The 18,470-nt window shown below is 37.8% G+C and overlaps 2 protein-coding genes across 11 annotated transcripts in view; both read right to left on the reverse strand.

The window, feature by feature from the left end:
• The window catches only part of polybromo (protein), a 46,016-nt gene extending 36,812 nt beyond the window's left edge, over nucleotides 1-9,204 (reverse strand). For 5 of the 9 annotated variants that reach the window (XM_087344607.1, XM_087344609.1, XM_087344605.1 and 2 more), the window contains exons 1-14: nucleotides 8,998-9,204; nucleotides 8,411-8,531; nucleotides 7,969-8,088; nucleotides 7,515-7,640; nucleotides 6,606-6,749; nucleotides 6,237-6,425; nucleotides 5,342-5,607; nucleotides 4,601-4,776; nucleotides 4,222-4,334; nucleotides 3,902-4,000; nucleotides 3,236-3,298; nucleotides 2,684-2,848; nucleotides 272-346; nucleotides 97-189 (exon numbers count right to left, since the gene is read on the reverse strand). In XM_087344607.1, coding sequence (XP_087200733.1) covers nucleotides 97-189; nucleotides 272-346; nucleotides 2,684-2,848; nucleotides 3,236-3,298; nucleotides 3,902-4,000; nucleotides 4,222-4,334; nucleotides 4,601-4,776; nucleotides 5,342-5,607; nucleotides 6,237-6,425; nucleotides 6,606-6,749; nucleotides 7,515-7,640; nucleotides 7,969-8,088; nucleotides 8,411-8,521 — 1,740 coding nt within the window. In that variant the 5' untranslated portion in view covers nucleotides 8,522-8,531; nucleotides 8,998-9,204. The remainder of the gene's footprint in view (nucleotides 1-96; nucleotides 190-271; nucleotides 347-2,683; nucleotides 2,849-3,235; nucleotides 3,299-3,901; nucleotides 4,001-4,221; nucleotides 4,335-4,600; nucleotides 4,777-5,341; nucleotides 5,608-6,236; nucleotides 6,426-6,605; nucleotides 6,750-7,514; nucleotides 7,641-7,968; nucleotides 8,089-8,410; nucleotides 8,532-8,997) is intronic. The other 4 variants (XM_087344613.1, XM_087344610.1, XM_087344612.1 and 1 more) reach the window with 2 other exon arrangements.
• Nucleotides 9,205-9,905: 701 nt separating this feature from the next.
• LOC110838085 (cobalamin trafficking protein CblD) lies at nucleotides 9,906-14,832 on the reverse strand. 2 transcript variants are annotated; one of them, XM_022080906.2, is made up of 7 exons: nucleotides 14,686-14,832; nucleotides 14,446-14,578; nucleotides 12,982-13,148; nucleotides 12,636-12,693; nucleotides 11,695-11,831; nucleotides 10,878-11,097; nucleotides 9,906-10,153 (listed from the first exon to the last, which is right to left on the reverse strand). In XM_022080906.2, the coding sequence occupies exons 1-7, from the start codon at nucleotides 14,698-14,700 to the stop codon at nucleotides 10,089-10,091; spliced, it is 795 nt and encodes a 264-aa protein (XP_021936598.1). In that variant the 5' UTR covers nucleotides 14,701-14,832; the 3' UTR covers nucleotides 9,906-10,088. The 2 variants fall into 2 exon arrangements, with proteins under 2 accessions (XP_021936598.1, XP_021936599.1); XM_022080907.2 differs by lacking the exons at nucleotides 14,446-14,578; nucleotides 14,686-14,832 and adding an exon at nucleotides 14,311-14,443.
• Between the last annotated feature and the right edge of the window lie 3,638 nt (nucleotides 14,833-18,470).

The raw sequence follows: 18,470 nt of genomic DNA on the forward strand, positions 1-18,470 counted from the left end.
TTCCACCATTCTTAGCAGACAATATTATAGTATTTACCATAACACAGACCAGTTATGCTAAGATGTCGGGAGTTAGTTTCACAGAAAAATTCTCACCTTAAAATCAGAAATAATCTCTTCTTCGCAAGTGTATTTCTCACTCTTGATATTGGCCTCAATGCTTAGCATATCAATTGGATCTGTGATCACCTGAAACCAAAGAAAAACTTCAACGAACTGGAGTGAACATGACCACAATCTTCATTCCAAGTCAAATTATATAAATCCTTACCTGGTAGTAATCTGGGTATAGTTTCTTTGACGGCTTCTCCATAAACATAAGAATTGGCTGACGTCCATCTTCTCGCTTCAAAAGTAAATTAAACAACCACATTACATTCTGAAATGCAAAATATCTTTTTACAAATGAAGATTTTAATGACTAGTATAACTTGTACAGTGAAGCAAATGGAAAATTACAAATACGTGTACAAGTATGTGCATAAAATACATCAAATAAAATTACAACATAATTTTTACCAAATTCAATACATATACAAAAGTACTATATTTTTTTTCTTTTCAATGTTTAAGCCACTAAAAATTTAAGTCACCTTAAATCCATATACTACAACAACACTGTCACAGTCACTTATGCTGGCATGACTTTGTAGGTAATAATTTGTATAAATTTTAATTTTTATCTAAAAAATCAGGGATCAACTTAAACTGTCACGCTGTGTACATTCTCTCTTACAATCAATGACTGACATAACCAATCAGCAACTGCTTTAAGTCACGTGCCAAAGCGGCGCGCAATGTCTCAAACACTACCGCATATACTTGAAGTTTAAAACTCTCACTACGCGATAATATGTTTGGCTGTCACAATGGGTTGAATGAGCATTTATTCCTTCGCTGAAGCTGACGGAGTTATAAAACACATCACAGATACAACAGAAACTATTGTTTCCTCCTCATATCTTCAGAAGTAAAGTTTGTCCCGCTACGTGCCGTACAGGCGCTTGGGGTGAGTGGAGGTATAGCTCCTCTCTTCCTTGACCTCGGCGCTAGATGGGAGTGAGTGGTCAGCATCACGACCCGGCCGTGCTTTACCACCCGGAAAAAGACCCCGGTACCCATTGTAGAGGAGCTGGGTGGGCCCCAGAGCCGGTCTGGACGCAGAGGCTAGAGGAAAAATCCTCTGCCCCCGTCGGGGATCGAACCCCGGTCGTCCAGCCCGTAGCTAGTCACTATACTGACTGAGCTATCCCGGCTCATCATATCTTCAGAAGTAATCACTCATTTAAGTGTCCTCTTGTATGATGAACACATTATATGCTTATCAGAAGTTTGCTTTTGTTGCGATCGAAGAACATTTCTTAAATAAGTCTTGTTGCAACAAAGTTTCCTCGGGCAACCACTGGCATTACACATTTCTGAAAATGTCTTTGTCTCCATCTACCCTGATGATGGTGGCACAGATTCACCAAAATGCTAGATTGTAACTTCATACTTACAAGGTTAATAATCAACTGAAAATACTACATTGTATTCAGCTGCTGTGAAAGCTTACAATCTTACATGGTGTGCTTTTGTATGCTTGTACGAAGCTATTTCAATTTAAAAGAATGTGAAATGTCAGATGAACAAAATATTTGTTCAACAGATTACTGAGAACTTCAAAACTATTCAAAGTTTTGTCACGAATTTTTCATTCACCCTACGACATCCTGAGAAATTCCTTTACGCTTGCACATGAAAAGTAACGCTAAGCATTTTGTAATATTTTTATCAAGATATCTTCCATACAACTTCTTGCCACGAAGACTTCAATCATCACTGTACTCTAGCTGCACACATACCAATTAATTTTTTCTACCAGGTGTGGCAGAGGAAACAAATGTTTTTAAAATAATAACTCGGTTGATTTTCAAGTTAAAAAATTTTAATTACACAAAAAGAAAGGTTTTAAAATGAACATTTTTGAATTACTTCCGAAAAATAACGTCCGTCAAGTGACGCCCTTCCGTCTGTACGCACTCTTGCAGCCTCTCCTCGAAATTCTGCATTGCTCTTCCCAACATTTCTTCCCCCACAGTAGCGATTTCCTGGCAAATGGAATCTTTCAGATCCTGGATGTTGCGTGGTTTGTTTCTATAGACCTTTGATTTGAGGTAACCCCACAAAAAATAGTCACATACGGACAGGTCAAGGGAGCGAGGCGGCCAAGGGATATCACCGAAACGGGAGATGAACGGCAATTACGGATTCACCACTTTTGATATAATTTTCGACAAACACCCTATGCTCGCAGGTCTACGGTGCCATGGCTACTGAAACTCAATCATCTAAGCTGTCTACTAGCAAGAGGCGGAAATCCCCCACTCTCCTCCTTGCCGAGTACTAGTCATTCGAAAAACATGCATTTCCTCTGCCGCACCCAATATCTACCTCACTTAAGTAGCTTTGATGATGTCTGAATTCATACAAAGCAGCACATGCAAACACATTTCAGAGCGGACTACATTCCCATACACTACAAGCATACTTATTATACAAAACCCTTAAAAGAATTACAAATTTATTCAACCACAAGCAAAAAACACCAAAGCTATTATTACCCTTTCTTATAATTATACAAATTTTTATACGAGCTGCCTACACAACATTCAAAACACGAATGTGTCGACAATTGTCTCACCACGTAGTCAATTAGACATTTGGCGAGCGCATGAAGTCTCTTCTTCAGCGAAGGCTCATCACGGTAGCGAGAACTTCTGGTTGTACCGGTACCTCCGGTGTTGCGCCCGCGGCTGCGCCTACTGCGTGAGCTTCTATCATCAGAGTCCTCTTCACTGTCAGAGTCCTGTGGGGTACAAAGTCCACTGCACATATTCAAAATGTCCTTACGAAAAGCGAATTTCAGGAAATACACTTGCACATTTCACATTAAATCTCTTACATCTTTCTTCCAAATTTTGTTCATTATTTCTAGCAGTATCACTTATTACAAAAAAAAAAATCAAATACCTTATATATTAAACAACATAACATGCTGATAGAGAAGAACACTTCTTCTTCTTCTTCTTCTAGCACTATTTCCATTTCATACACATTGATGCTCAAATTTCAGTTTATTAAAATACACAAACAATTCGATTGCTTACACATTTTAAGGCCATTAGAACCGTGGCATAATACATGCAGCCATTTAACTAACCTATACTACATTTGTAAGAGTGAGGTGGGTTACCTGATCAAAATCAAGCAGTTCCTGCACCTTAGCCTGCATAATCTTCTGCAGCTTGACTGCGTCCTGTACATAACACAATTATCAACTTATATAAGTTTCACCTCTCCGCAAAACCACAAATTGCCTGTAAAATTGCACGGCATTTTTACTTTTATACCTTGCACTGTATTCAAAATGGGAAATAATCTCAATCATTGTGAATGTTCACAGACATTAAAAAGTGGGGGGGGGGGAACATTTTTTGTTCTACATGAAACATCAGAGAGTAAACTTTAACGACAAAGATTTCTTTCAGAATGTATTAAAAATTAAATCCGTGTCGTAACAGCTCCAGAGAGCCAAAGCCGACTAGCTGGCCGCTGGCCTCACGTTCACATGCCTAAGCAGAGGTGAACGATCATCCGACCAGATATAGGGTGACATGTGGTCAGCACGACGAACCCCCAGCCATTGCTAGCTTTCCTGACCGGATTACGCTACTCATTGTAGCTCCCCAATTTCCTCACAACGCAGGGTTGGCACCGGTAATACACTGGTCAAAACCTCATGAGAAAATTTCTTCTCCCCTAAGACTCGAACCAGAGCGCATTCCGTATCGCCGGTCCGAAGCATGATGCCTCAGACCGCGCGGCTACGGCACCGGACTCTTTCAGAATGTATACTTACCTTATAAAGACGTGAGTCTGGACGGTTATACTTCTTTGCATTTTCAAACATTATGTTCATGTCACCAGCTACTTCACTCACTGTACCATAATCGCCACGCTATAAAAAAGGAAAATTTAGAACTTTAAATATTGGTACAGGACATTCTTCTTGCCTGTTCTGCAATTCTAATTTAAATACTTGTTAAACGTCTTTACATCGATGTTCGGCACTGTACGATGGAGACTGCTGAAATAATACAAGTACCAACATACTAAAAACAAAGCAAAATTTTCTACAGGATCCTCAGTCATTGTCATAAAATAAGACCGTACACTAACCTTCAGTTTATTCCTGATCTGCGACAAAGACACAGGGTTTTTGATTTCCTTGTAGTAATCAGGATAATATCTCTTAGATGGCAGCTTCCAGAATGGTTCACTTAGGGGATGACCTAAACAAAATATTTTCAGTTTTAAAACAGTTTTATCACAACAGAAGAGTTTGTGAACTTGTGCCTATTACCAGCTTCGAAACCAAACTTCTACTTAGTTTGTAATAATGTCACACCAACACCACATTAATATATTTTACTTTCTTTATATAATACTTTTATACTGTTGTCAATTATTTAAAAAACTGAAGATGAGGTAACTATGTTCCTCTAAAATGTCTGCATGCAGCCAAAATGCAAAATAGTGCAACAGTCCAAAAAAACACCTTGGTTATTGGTGGTGTTTTTTATCGTTTCATACAGCTGCCAGCGAGGATTATCTGCGTCTTCAAGTGCCGTATCCTCCTCATCCATTGGACCACCATCATCTGACTCTTCTTCCTCATCACGCAAGGCAGCTGTGATGGCAGACAAGGACTGGACTCCTCGCATTCGTTTGTTCCTGCAATAATCCCAACATTCTTATATATTGTTACTACACGCATCAGATACAAGTTCACTCAAAAGTTTCATTTAATTCAATTTCATTTCTTAGATATACCGTAATCACCGCACAATTACATAGGACATGTCACAATCTAACAAAAGCATTATTACAAAATAAACAAAAAACAAAAAGGAAAATAAAACAAGTACAGTATCAGATTAAGGTTAATACAGCACTTACATGAAAAAATACCAAAAAATTAGGAAGAAAAGAGCAAACACCATAACATCAAAGAAATAACTGCACATCACGATAATAGGATATTATAAAACTGCACGTAGGTACCAAAAAATTTGGCAAAACATACCACCTCCAACTTTGGAGCCACAAAACCATAAGCCCAACATCCTAAAACAATATCTCCGTTACATTAAATTTTATAAAAAAAAATTGATGATTTAGTAAATATGACATTATTATTAATTCACTGTTCATTTTATTGACATTTCTGTTTCAAGAAAGTGCAGTTTCACTCTCGAGCCTTTTAACCTCAGAACCGTAAAGCGAAGACTTCTCTCACCTTATCCGCTCACTGCTCTTGCCAGTACCAGGTTGGTACTTGCCGTGTTCTACTTCAATCTTCTTGCTTGAGATTACTTTACGCAGAGACTTGGCATCTTTATAGATCTGAGAACCGGGTTCGTTAAAAAGACAAGCATTGCGAGTCATTTGCAACAGATCCTTCTCCAACTCTCCCAGATTTGAATACTGGTTCTGCTGAATTTTAGTTGCAATCATTTTCAGGTCCACAGGATTGTCTATTACTTCATAGTACTCGGGATATCGCTACATTGGAATAAAACAATAGTCTCAACATTAACAGACTCATTATCAGAACTACCAACACATGTAAAGAGAATACGTTAAATTTAAAGTCGTGCAATATTTCCTCCCCCGCACAGCAACATGTGAATAATGACGGCAGGCTCCAGACACACTCCTACACAGGTATTTGGCGTCGAGAAAATCAGTCGATCGCCTCTTCGATTCAATGAGGCAAATTCTCATTTTGTTTCCCTACATACCACATTCAGTTATGAATATTATTACAACAAGACGGAGAAAACCAGAGGTCAGGGGTTAAGACACAGGCTTCAGTTTTATCCACAGGAATAAAAAAAAAGTTAGAATCAAGACGCAGCCAGTAAGAACGTAGCAGTATAGCAGGCCGATCTGTGCTCACTTTGTTCGTTAACTTGCACCTGCCAATTGTAGTACGTCACATGAAAAGTTATGAATCATATTACGATTTCAGTTAATTTAAACGGAAACAAAACCTCGTTATTATCGTGTTCCAACGCAATGCACCGCGTCGAGAAATTCTCGTATTACCAGACAATGCAGTAACAGCAAGCACATCAAACGATTCAAAGACGCGGCCCTAATAACATCCCCGTGTTTAACCCCTCTCTTACCTTCTTGGAGGGCAAAAGCTGAAACACTGTGTGAAGTGGACGGTTGTCCTGATCTGTTGCCATCATCACTGCCGTAAACAAATCCTCGTACATGTTGATGTCATCGTCCGGGTTGGTCGAGCTTTCTGACGTGTCCTCCGCTGCTTCGGATTCCTGCTTTCTAGCCTCGGCAGCCGCAACCCTGCGAGCCTATAACAGCAAATGTTAGGAACGTACAAATAAATTTCAGTAGAACTGGCCAATAACAAATTTTATGAAAATTCAATCAGCGGTTCTCATGCTGATACAGACAGACATGGCAGAACTAATAATCGCATTTTTTCAGCTTTTACTTGTGAACACACTTTTATTACTTAGGTAATTTCTTACCATTTTACCAACTTTCAGTATTAGCTTGCCCTTTTGCTCTGGCACCGTTTCCTCTGCTGGTCGCTGGTCCTCAAGAAGCCTGCTCTTGGACGAAACAAACAAGTCCCACAGCTCACAAGCATCTCGGTACTCTTGTGACGTTCGCTACACGACCCAGAAAAACATACACATAAACAAAACATAAACTGTTACACAAACCAACATGCAGCAGTTGTTTACAACCAACCACAGAATTTTCATTATCAAACCCAGTATTAAAATGAAATCCGTGGCGTAACAGCTCCAGAGAGCCAAAGCCGGCTAGCTTGACTGCTGGCCTCACGTTCACATGCCTAAGTAGAGGTGAACGATCATCCAACCAGATATAGGATGACGTGTGGTCAGCACGACGAACCCCCAGCCATTGCTAGTTTTCATGACCGGATTACGCTACTCATTGTAGCTCCCCAATTTCCTCACGATGCTGGATTGGCACCGGTCTCATACACTGGTCGAAAGCTCATGAGAAAATTTCTTCTCCCGCCCGAGACTTGAACCAGCGCGCATTCCGTATCACCGGTCCGAAGCATGATGCCTCAGACCGCGCGGTTACGGCAAGGTCATATTACATTTCTTTTATTTTATTCTCCATTTACTTCTAAAAGGTTTCAATTCCTCTTACTATGATGACTATTATCACAATTCTTATATATTCTACATTAACCATTACCTATGCCATTTTACTCATATTTTTCTGACGTAGTAAATAACTAAATTAATTAAATAGTATTTAATTACACAAAATCACCCATTTTACCACATTAAAAATAATAGTAAGACAATGATATTTACTATGTTTTAGTTTGTTTAATGTAGCTATAGGTTAATAGTCAACTGAATTTATTAAAAACGATGGAAAGAATCTATTACCTTATAAAATGCCTTAGCATTGCTGATCATTAGTTGGACATCAGATGTGAGTTCGTCGACGTCTTCATACTCATCTGTTTTCAGTTTCTGCTGCAGTTTCAACAGGTCAATCGGATTTGACACAACCTGGTGAGAAAAATGATTGACAGATTTTTCTGTATACTTCCAGTACGTTATTGTTTTTATTTAAATATTTACTTGATTGATTCATTGGATATTTTAAATAACCACTTGTATAAAAATAATCTATCACATGCACCAAACAAAGTTCAAGAGCAATTTGCAAATACTACGAAAAATCAGACTGAAGAAACACATCATGAGAGTCGGCCATTAAGTGCCAACGCAAATATTAGCCTCACGCTGAAATGAATCATAAAAACACAACTTAAATATTATTTGTATATATTATATGCAGCTAAATAGTTTCATAAATTGACAATGATTTATTTACCTCGTAATATCCCGGTTCTTGACGACGCTTTGGAACACGTATGAAAGCATCACACAAAAGTGTTCCATCTTCCTTCTTGTGGTTACGAATTGTATCGTACAGGTGATGGCACAACTCCGCCTGGAAGTAGCAAAATGTTGTGAACTTCAAAAATTGAATTTATTGTTTTTATGTAAGATAAGAGAAGAACCCTTTCAGTTATCCATTTTAAAATGTTTACCCTCTACCACCACACATTCCCTCATCAATTAATATTAAGTTTTAAATATGGTAATGCTAGTATTACATCACTACTTTGTGTGAAAGAACATCAAAAGTTATTAAATGTCACATCAATTCTCAGCATAGCTTCTCAATTACATTTTTGCAAGATGTTCTTGAAGGTCCCCCTCTTGATGCCAAATAAAGAAAATATCCCTTGATGTAAACTTCCAGTACTCACTGGGTCCAACTTCTTCTTCTTTCGAGAAGGTTCTGGTGCAGAGTCTTGTTCACCAGATTCTTCATCCTGGCCACGACTTGCAACTGATGATGTGCGTCGACGTTTATTCATGACTTGATTGCTGTAAATGTAATTTAAACAGGTTCTGAACAGGTTTAGACAGGTCTGGACGTGTTTCAACAAGTTGTGGACAGTTTTGGGGAGGACTGTATAGATCCTGGCAGATGTGTGATTATTTTTAAAAACTTTAGATTTGACAACTGAGACATATCTAGTTTGACAGACGAGGCAATAAGCACCTCTCTGAAACGTCTGTCAACTTCTACGAGACTGCACAACCCAATATTTCAAATGGCTATCATCTTCCGTCGTTTTCCTCAGTTCCTCAAAGCAAGTGCCAGTTTCGTTTCCCTTCACTTCCTTTCCAGTTCTTTCTGAAATAATCATCTCATCATTCGACACTATACTCCGAGGTATCAACAGCGAAATTACACAATAAATAAATAAATAATCACATACAGTAAATTAACATAACTTTTTGTCAGTAAGACAGAACCGTATCGCTTGTGAAGAAGCTTATAACTTACCTCTTTTCAGTAACCTATATAAACACAATCTTCAGCTCATATTATTCTTAATACAATAAAGAATACCACAATACAATTCGTTTCTAATAGACACACAAAAACCATTCACTAGCACATCTTAAACCGCTCTTTCTGCCGACTTAGACGCCCGACATTCTTCGTCACATCACCACGGCATCACGGATCAAAGAGTTCGGCCTTCTACAGAGATATGCCGCTGTAGTATTGACTATTAAAGTAGTTCTACGCGTCTACCCTGCTGCCATCTGTTTACCATAGGGGAAAATATATCTGACGTAAGCCGGAAACAAATACAAATTTGACCCTCTCAGCCACCTCTCCGTGTGTATCTGAATAATGCCCCGTTTAAGCACTCTAGTAAAGAATTTCTGGATATACCAACAGCAATAACCCCAATGTAAAAGCTGCAAGCTCACAATATAAAAAACTGAACGTTTATAAAAAAACGAATAATTGTATTTAACCTCAGAATTTTTGTTCACAGAACCTCTAAAACTTTCCAATGCAAAATATATCTTCTTTAAATGTTTCCAAATACAATATCTGCTTATAACATATTACGATACCACATGTCATGACTCAAGTAGTTTGCATTCATGCTTCATATCCAAAGTCTCTAGTTAAAATACCTTGCCTGGAGACCAGCTGTGTACCAAGGTTTTTTGGGGTTTCACTGTCCCCAAAAGCAAATGCTGCGATAATACTTTAAATTAGGTGATGACTGCTTTCATCCATATCCTTTGCAATTAAGTATTCATTAATCAACCACAATATTACAAAATGTTGTCCACCATTCTTGTAACAATATTAACTCCAATGTATACAAAATAAGTTGGGAACAAAAGGTGTATTTCAACATAATCAACTAACTACTGACCAGGTAAATGTACATTGTGACAAGTGTGTTTTATTTAATTTAATCGAACTAAAAATTTTATTTCAATTTCTTACAAACTTCATCGGCTACACAAATCAAAAACTTCTCACAAAATAAACATTTTATGAATAAATTCCGGCAGGCTGAATCATTATAGTACAACAATGAAGTACAATTCTAGTATTCCTAATATTTAATCACACTGTAGAATATCCTGTAGCAGAGTTATACTGGCTGGTGCAGTCGTGAACAGGCTTCCTGCAAGCATAAAATGTATTAGTACCATAGAATGTGGAACATGAGACTTAACAATACAGACATACATAATTATGACCATTTAATAACCTTTATTAATCCGTAGCACAACTTCGGAGGGGAGTAAAGCCGGCGGTCCCATGTCATAGATTTACAGCACGTAAAAGAGCTTTATGAGCATGAATGAGATGTTTCATAAGCAAAATTCAGCAGCCATTTCTCACCCAAGTCTCCTGATTCACTGCTAGATGGCTCTGGCAGTCAAATCAGGATTGAGTAGAAATTGGGCAGAGTCAGTGGGTCGGTCACTCACTACCCACAAATGCACACTTCAAAGACCAAGAAACCTCCGAAAAGGAGGCGACGAAGACCCACAACTGGGTTGTAGAGCCAAGAAACAACAACTTAATTAACCTTTATTGCCCTTGTGTCATTTCTTACACACAGTCAAACTTTATTCAGTCATATTAACATACCGCTGAAGAGTCAACACGGATGTAAAGTAGTACTGGAGTTTAAACTGCGTCTTCTCGTTACAATAAAGGTTAACAGAGCGATATACATTCTCGCATTTTTGGAGCAAAACATTAAACAATCATAACCATGTACATGAAACCATTCATTCATAATGTAATGTAATTAAATTAAATTTCAGTGAATATTTTGAAGTTATTGCCAATTCATCACAGACTATGTCTGTTCATTTTTTGTTATTGATCACACTTACCTATGAAACTGCGAGATCTGTCACATTCACTACTTATAATTTTGCAGTCGCCATGATCCTTTATCTGATAATCCAAACAGTGTAATCTTTCATCCACTTCATACACTGCTGCTGAATGAAATGGAGTAAAGTATGGACGACCAGAGAACGGATTAACAAAGTCTGCCCAATAGCCGGCAAGTCTCAACTTCATGCAAATCTCTTGTGCTGCTAGAATAAACTAACAAAACAAAACAAACATACAAATGAACTAGCAAACATGTCAATTATTTTCATAAGTTTCTTTTTAAAAAAAAGTACACTAAAATACTAAAATTCTTATTCATTATTGCAATATTTTGGATATATATTCCCAATGATGTTTTGTAGACCACAATAAATCTTTAAATAACTTAAAGTGACGAGTAAACCGCATGATTTTCAAGCATAACGTCATGCAACAATTCTGTGGTAAAAGCCCTCTTCTTCTTCTTCTTCTATGGCTCTCCGGTCCGTATTCGGTCCATGGCCTCCTCAATTCTCCTCTTCCATTCGGTCCTCTGTTATGTCCGTCTGTCTGAGGCTTTGATCGAGGTTTTGAAACGTCTTCCTTTTTATGGCACAAGGTTGTTAGCCTTGCAACCAACACCCAACCTGGAGGACCAGGGTACCTGTCTTAGTCTGACCTCTCCCCCTCGACCAATCTGGCTAGGGAGGTCCTACCAGTAGCTCTTGGGGTCACTGAGGTACTCAAGCCCCATGACCATGACAAGATGCAGGTACCATTAAGGTGGTAAAAGCCCTACGACATGAAAAATAGTATACTGGTAATTCTTACAAGTTTTGTAACTTTTTCCTGTTCAGTTTCCACCTCGTGACCTGCGTGTATTAGGTCAGTAGCTGTTTTCTGCGATAATGTAACAATTGTTAGGTCAAATCCTTCAATGTCTGTCCTTGAGAACAGCTCCATCACACCTGAAATACAAGAATGCATATTGACACATAAAACAGTCTACAAATGAATTTGTCTATAACATATCACAGGGAAGCTTCTGAGAAGGCAATAATGAATCAGGGTTTCCAAGTAGCTGAGTTACTGTAAACTACTCAATTAGACATTGCACATTTTTAGTGAAATCAGAGATGATGTGAACAGGATTAACTCAATGGACAAAACATAACCTCACTTCACCATTCTTTAATAACATACACATACAAATTGGGCTCAATCACACAAAAAATAAGAACACAGGCTATTGTAACTAATATATATATATTTTATTATAAATAATAAATAAATGTCATGATGCATACACAGCGCACTGGCAAATTACAAATTCGAACAGAGACGTCGATGTGGTCAAAGATGGAATAAATAATATCTCACGGTTCTAGGCAGCAGTGAAAAGAATATGACTGTAAATTGAGATATAAAAATGAGAGCGGGGGAAACCGACCAAACAGAATCCACGTTAACACTTCCACGGCGATGGGCATAAACTTAAACCACGAGAAAGTTTGAGGCCAAATAAAATTTAGAAGCCGCACCCACGAGTTCCCCTTCACTGGCTCAATGCTATCTGTTAATTCAGGGGTAAGATGCAAATCCCCAGGGTAGAAAAAGTGCGGCAACAGAAGAGCCAATATGACGGAGCAAAGGCATGGCTCAGCTGAGCTCAGCTCGTGTGAAATGGAAGGGAGAATAGCAGAAGTGACACAAATTAATTTTGACTTTGTAGAGTTCTAGAATAATATTCTGTGTGACGTAATAACACGTACCTCTTCTCAGAAGCAAAGGGCAGATTTGAGCTACACATTCCACAGCATATTCTAAGGTCTGGAACAAAAAACTCAGCGGTTTTATCAACTTTAAATCAAACCACTGCTGAAGAACATGATAAACAAAGAAATCTCGATTCAAACAAAACCCACATACGTGTAGACATAGAAGAAATATTCAGAAAAAATTTGTGCGTTCAAAACAGATCTAGCAAAATTTTCATTCTCACTGTACACTCAGTAATGAAGAAAAAATATCAGTGCTGGAAAGTTGACATGACTGAATCAAGTAATAAGTTATCACAAAAGATTCAATTGTATTTATAACAACAAAGCCAATTTGTACCTTCTTCTTGCTCTTATCAGAATTTATTCCTTGGAACTCCTCTAAGTGAGCGGTAGTTACAGTATCATGCCATGCTGGACCCACATTGCCAGGCATGTAGAAGCGGTAACCCCTCGGCGCTAGTAATTCCCAGTTGGGGCTTGTTCCAATGGAATTGTTAGCAGTTTCTGAATCGCACAATAACATATATAAGCATGAGGTCTTTGATGAAAACATGCCATTAAATTTAAGCATATTAATGGGTGTTTTCCTTTGTCCGTAAGTTATAAAAAATCAACATTTCAGAAGCTCTGCGTCCATCTACATAACCTAATAAGTTGTTCCACTGGATAAGCTAATCTCAGATCTGACTGACTAGGCTTTAAAATTCCATGTTCCATGATGATGGTAGCAGAGCCAGCTTTTTAAACTTACTAATGAATATAAATGTCCATTAGCATGCCCACCAATAACTTTCAGAAATTTCTGCCATATTTGATCCTTATCCACAAGAGATAAAGAAAAATTTGTTAATTATTTAGTGATGCCATCAGTAGTTCAGACTATAAAACATCAAATGTTGGTTACAATTAATAATAAATTAACAGAAAAACATTAAAGGACATGGTTACAGCAAAATTTAAGGTATGATCCCAAAATTTGTGTGGTGATATCTAAGTAAAACCATGAGAACCCCATGAGAGCCAGTTTTCAGTCAGGCTTGATATGAATCCACGCCTTCTCTAATATGAAGCTGGTGTACTAACCACTTGGCCATGATATTCAATGGTAAAGACAGTTTAAAAAATCATTACACTGTCATCTACCTTTTTCGATAATATTATATACATAACACAGTCAAGAAATTCCCCGTGTTTTATGGAACCAGAATGATCCCTGTGTTCACAAGATCCCACTTTGTCCGAGGCACTGTGTAACATTTCACTGCCACTGCCCAATATCCCAAGGTAGAACACTGCCCTTGGTCAGCTGACTGCTTAACCAATATATTTATAGCTACCATCTATACAAAGAAACCATCCCTTCCATCAGCAACCTGAGAATGTGCCATGCGATGATAACAAAGGGCAAACCTCACATGATCCACTACACACATATTTAACACAAATACACAAACACCAAGTCTCCTACAGTTCAGAAATGCCTTCAAACTCTGAAAAAGTATGTCTTTAGACCGAGATAAGATCATTTCATTCTCAGGGTATTATGTTATTTAAATATATTGATAAGCATATGTAATGTACCACTGATGGTGACTAGGTAAGGACTTGGAAGGAGGCAATTGTGATGTGAATTATGAGATAACAAAATGTCCTTGACCTTACTAACCATGATCATAACGGAGTACATGACTAAAACTTAGACATGTCTCAACTGACATGTTATAAATTTGATTACCAAATCAGAAGAAATCTCAAATTCCAAAATTTTGTTAGTTTAATATCCATACACTTTCATCATTACCATCAACTGATTTTCTGTTTTTTACTGGCTTATATGAATCTGCACTTTTCGAATCACTGCGTCTGGAATAAAATGCGCAGGAAATTTTGTTGATATTCCTAAACAAGAAAGTCTGTCTCTGAGGGCACCACATCTGAAAATTGAAAGCATACTTATTAAGGAGCACACCATACCACAAACACAAACATTAATTTATGATCGAAACAAACACAAAATACATTTATAATGAGTTAAAGTTACTCTTTTAAATGCCATCCGACACCAGTTTTCTTAACATTTTCTTAGTAACATAGTAAACGTAGAATTTTACGGCCCAGACACCACACGTAACACTTCTACATCAACATTCGAAACATATCTGACCGTCAAGAACTAAGTGTTATGCTGCCATCTATCGGTAAATTCAATACCTACAAATGTTTCTACATTGACCTCGTCGTTCCAATCAGTAGTTGCGCCGAGCAGTATTTTCTTTAGTTAAGTTACTTACGTCTCTGCAATTCCATAACTCAACGGATTATCGTTTTCTTTGTGATTCGGTGACAGACGAGTTCGAAGAAAAAGTACCTCATCGTACACACGCATACAGCAGCAAGAAATCAGATTAAATTCCAGTGTAAATGGACGATAAATTTTCGGCAAGGAATTGGTGAATTTGAAAAATGCGAGATTGAATATGGTGAGACAGACCGACAATTATAGGCCTATTTGTGTTGCGTGCATGTATATACCAAAGGCTACAGATGTTTTTTTTTTCCATTGACGCCAGAGTCTGGGAAAGAAGGATTAGCCATAGGTTGTATAACAGACCACGATGAAGCCTGGAGACCTCCAGTAAGAGGCCTTCCAAATTATGTCAGTTATCAGACGTTTTTCGGAATAAAATCTGCTTCTCCAATACAGATAACGCTCTAAATCTCCCACCCAGTCGTTTAACGCTGAAGCCGAGAGAGTAAGATACGAGCAGTAGCTCTCTTTCTCTCTTTAATACCACGAAGTGCACAGAAATGTATTTGCATCTTCCTCCTAAAATATTAGCCAAGAAATTTCCCGCCTTTTATTGGAACCAAAAGTTCATTAACACGTTCACATCAGCCCATCACTGGTCCTTATCTTCAGCCAGATGAATCCAGTTCACCTTCGCACCCTGTCATCCTCCCATCTACTCTTGGTCTTCCGAGTGGTCTCTTTCCTTTAGGGTTTCCAATCAAAATGTCCCCATGCGTTACATGCCGACAAATCCCAATTGTGGAACGAGCCATATGTATATCATTAAGATCTTAACGAGCATGGAAGCGTGCTGAGTTATGCCTGCAATCACTGGAGTAGGCACGCCCGCACGACACACGCGTCAGAGAAGTTGCCGGCTGAACTATTCAGGCGATAATGTATTAAAATCAGTTTGCATGACGCGAGACCACTGGAATATTACTGAAAACAGAAACTTCCAGGCTCGTTTCCTTCTTAGAATTGTACATAAAAATATTCATCAAGACGATTATTCTCGTCACGCAGTTGAATTATTAGACAAGGTAATTTCTCGTTAAAGAACTTCGACCTCGTTTTTCATTCTGTTCAAAATAAGAGATATTTTAGTGAATAAATAAGTTAATAATAGTCATTACATGTCCCATTACAAACAGAATAGTATTATTTATCAGCATGCCACACTGTCATTATAATCGTAAGTGGGTCTTCAGCAATGACTCATGATTCATCGTCAGGAAACAAAACAATAAATCTGTATTTTTTGGGGTGCTGAAGTTTTCGACAAAGAGACATTTTTAGTACTACTGAAAAAACATACAGCATAAATGTGCAGGCTTCTGCATTGAGATAAGTTCTTCCTTTAAAAATTCGAAATTTCGACAGTTTAGTTACAAAATATGGCATCTGCCGGTTTCTACCATAACGATCAGATAAGAAGTTTGTACAAAAAAATACACTCATCTTCCTCTAAGCCTTCCTTCTGTTCGTAAATCAAAGAATTGGATATCATGAGTTAATATAAGCATCTATAATTTAAGCATGTAGCACGAAAATGGTAGAAGAGAAAATGCATACAAAATCTTGATTAAGAAGTTCGAAGGTTGAGAGACCATTCGGAAGATCGAAGGACGTACAAAGGATGATAATATTAAAATTTACCCTAGAGAAACAGGATGGAAGGTTGTTAATTGAATTAATCTGGCTCGGTATAGAGATCAGTGGCGAGCTCTTGTGAGCGCGGTAATGAATCTTTGGGTGGAGGATATTTGATTCTCTGACGACTATCAGCCTCTTAAGAACGATTCTGTTCCGCGGAGTTGATAGTGAGGTAGTTTCTTCGCTTATTGCCTTACTTAATTCTTACTAATTTTCGTTTATTTGATCATTAAAGTGATATTTTAGAGACCACAAGTTATAAAATGTTCATGGATAATGGAATATGTGAACTGAAGATTTAATGTAAGTCACGAAGAAAAAGTGACTACACTTTCGTTCTTATGCTCCTAAAAGCTTTATAAAGATGAGCTCACTCTTATTCTGAAAAAAAAAGCTCTCAAACTGGAATCAATATCTTCTAGAATCTCTATAACTTCTCGTCCTTTGAAGATCTGATCTCAAAAACTCAACTTTTTATTTAACTCGATAAAACGTCTCCAAGTGCCAGTTGAATATTAGCTCCTGAAACTTATTTTAAATGACGCGTATTTTTTTTTTACTGGAATTCGTACGTCTCTTTGTCCTATGAAATTTCTTTGTATCTGGAAAACTTTAAGTTGATTTATTTAGAACAAAATTCTCTAAAGTGTAATATTAATAAACCGCTCACAAGACTGCAGTACAAAGTAAAAAAAAAATGTATGTATTCATTATAAACGCATTGTGTGTTCTTCCGTATATGAATAAATGTTAATGTCTTCATACGTTAAATATATTCATCGTATATTACTTTATTTTTCCCGCCGGCAGATAATAGCTTAATCATTGCGTTGTAGCATCTTAAAGCCACAAAGAGGTTAAATCCGAGGCTTTTCTAAAATATTATATATTTCAGTCCGTACCGCAAAGAAAACACTAAACTTCACAATTACATAGACCAACTGGTTAACGCAATTTAAGAAAATAATCGTTGTTTCCTCTGAGATTTATAAAAACCCATAAATACAAAATAGAGCTTGAGCGAATTAAAACAGATGGTACATATAGTAACCACTCGGCTTTAAACGGTTAACTGGACAGGGTCCTATGGTGGACACGTAGGCCTAATATGCCTGTTGAATTTTGCACGTGACGTGTAATCATCTCAGCTGCAAAGTTAATTGGTAGGAGGAGGAAGACTTGACGTCAGCCACTTCCTTTCTTCCGGAACAATCAATTTACGGGCCAGTTCACGTGACGAGTGCGTCCCAATCGCAGCGCGATGTAATATATTGCAACACACAAAGCAGTGAGGGTCTGGGCATTCTGGAATACAACCATCACCCTCCGTAATAACACAGCAGCAAATGCAAACTGATTCTGTAATGCGTCTGCTGAACCTAACCTAACATAACCTAATCTAATCTAACCTAACCTATCATAACCTAACCTAGCCTAATCTAACCTAATCTAACCTAACCTAACCTAGCCTAAACTTAACCTAGCATAATCTAACCTAATCTAACCTAACCCAACCTAATCTAATCTAACCTAACCTAACCTAGCCTAAACTTAACCTAACCTAACCTAGCCTAATCTAATCTAACCTAATCTAACATAACCCAACCTAATCTAACCTAACCTAACCTAGCCTAAACTTAACCTAACTAACCTAACCTAGCCTAATATAACCTAATCTAACCTAACCCAACCTAACCCAACCTAATCTAATCTAACCTAACCTAACCTAACCTAAACTAACCTAACCTCGACTTTCCGCTGATTAACTAACTATCCCAGAAAGTGAGGTACAAGACATTCTAGGTTTTAGCAGGTTTTATTACTGTAAATCATGGGTTCCAATCCCCATGGGGCATGTTTATGCATTTGTCTATGTTGTT

Source organism: Zootermopsis nevadensis, unplaced genomic scaffold (genome assembly GCF_977971745.1).
Source record: "Zootermopsis nevadensis isolate Lab colony 2312 unplaced genomic scaffold, Znev_1.0 Znev_ptg000008l, whole genome shotgun sequence".
Taxonomy (NCBI): Eukaryota; Metazoa; Arthropoda; class Insecta; order Blattodea; family Termopsidae; genus Zootermopsis; species Zootermopsis nevadensis.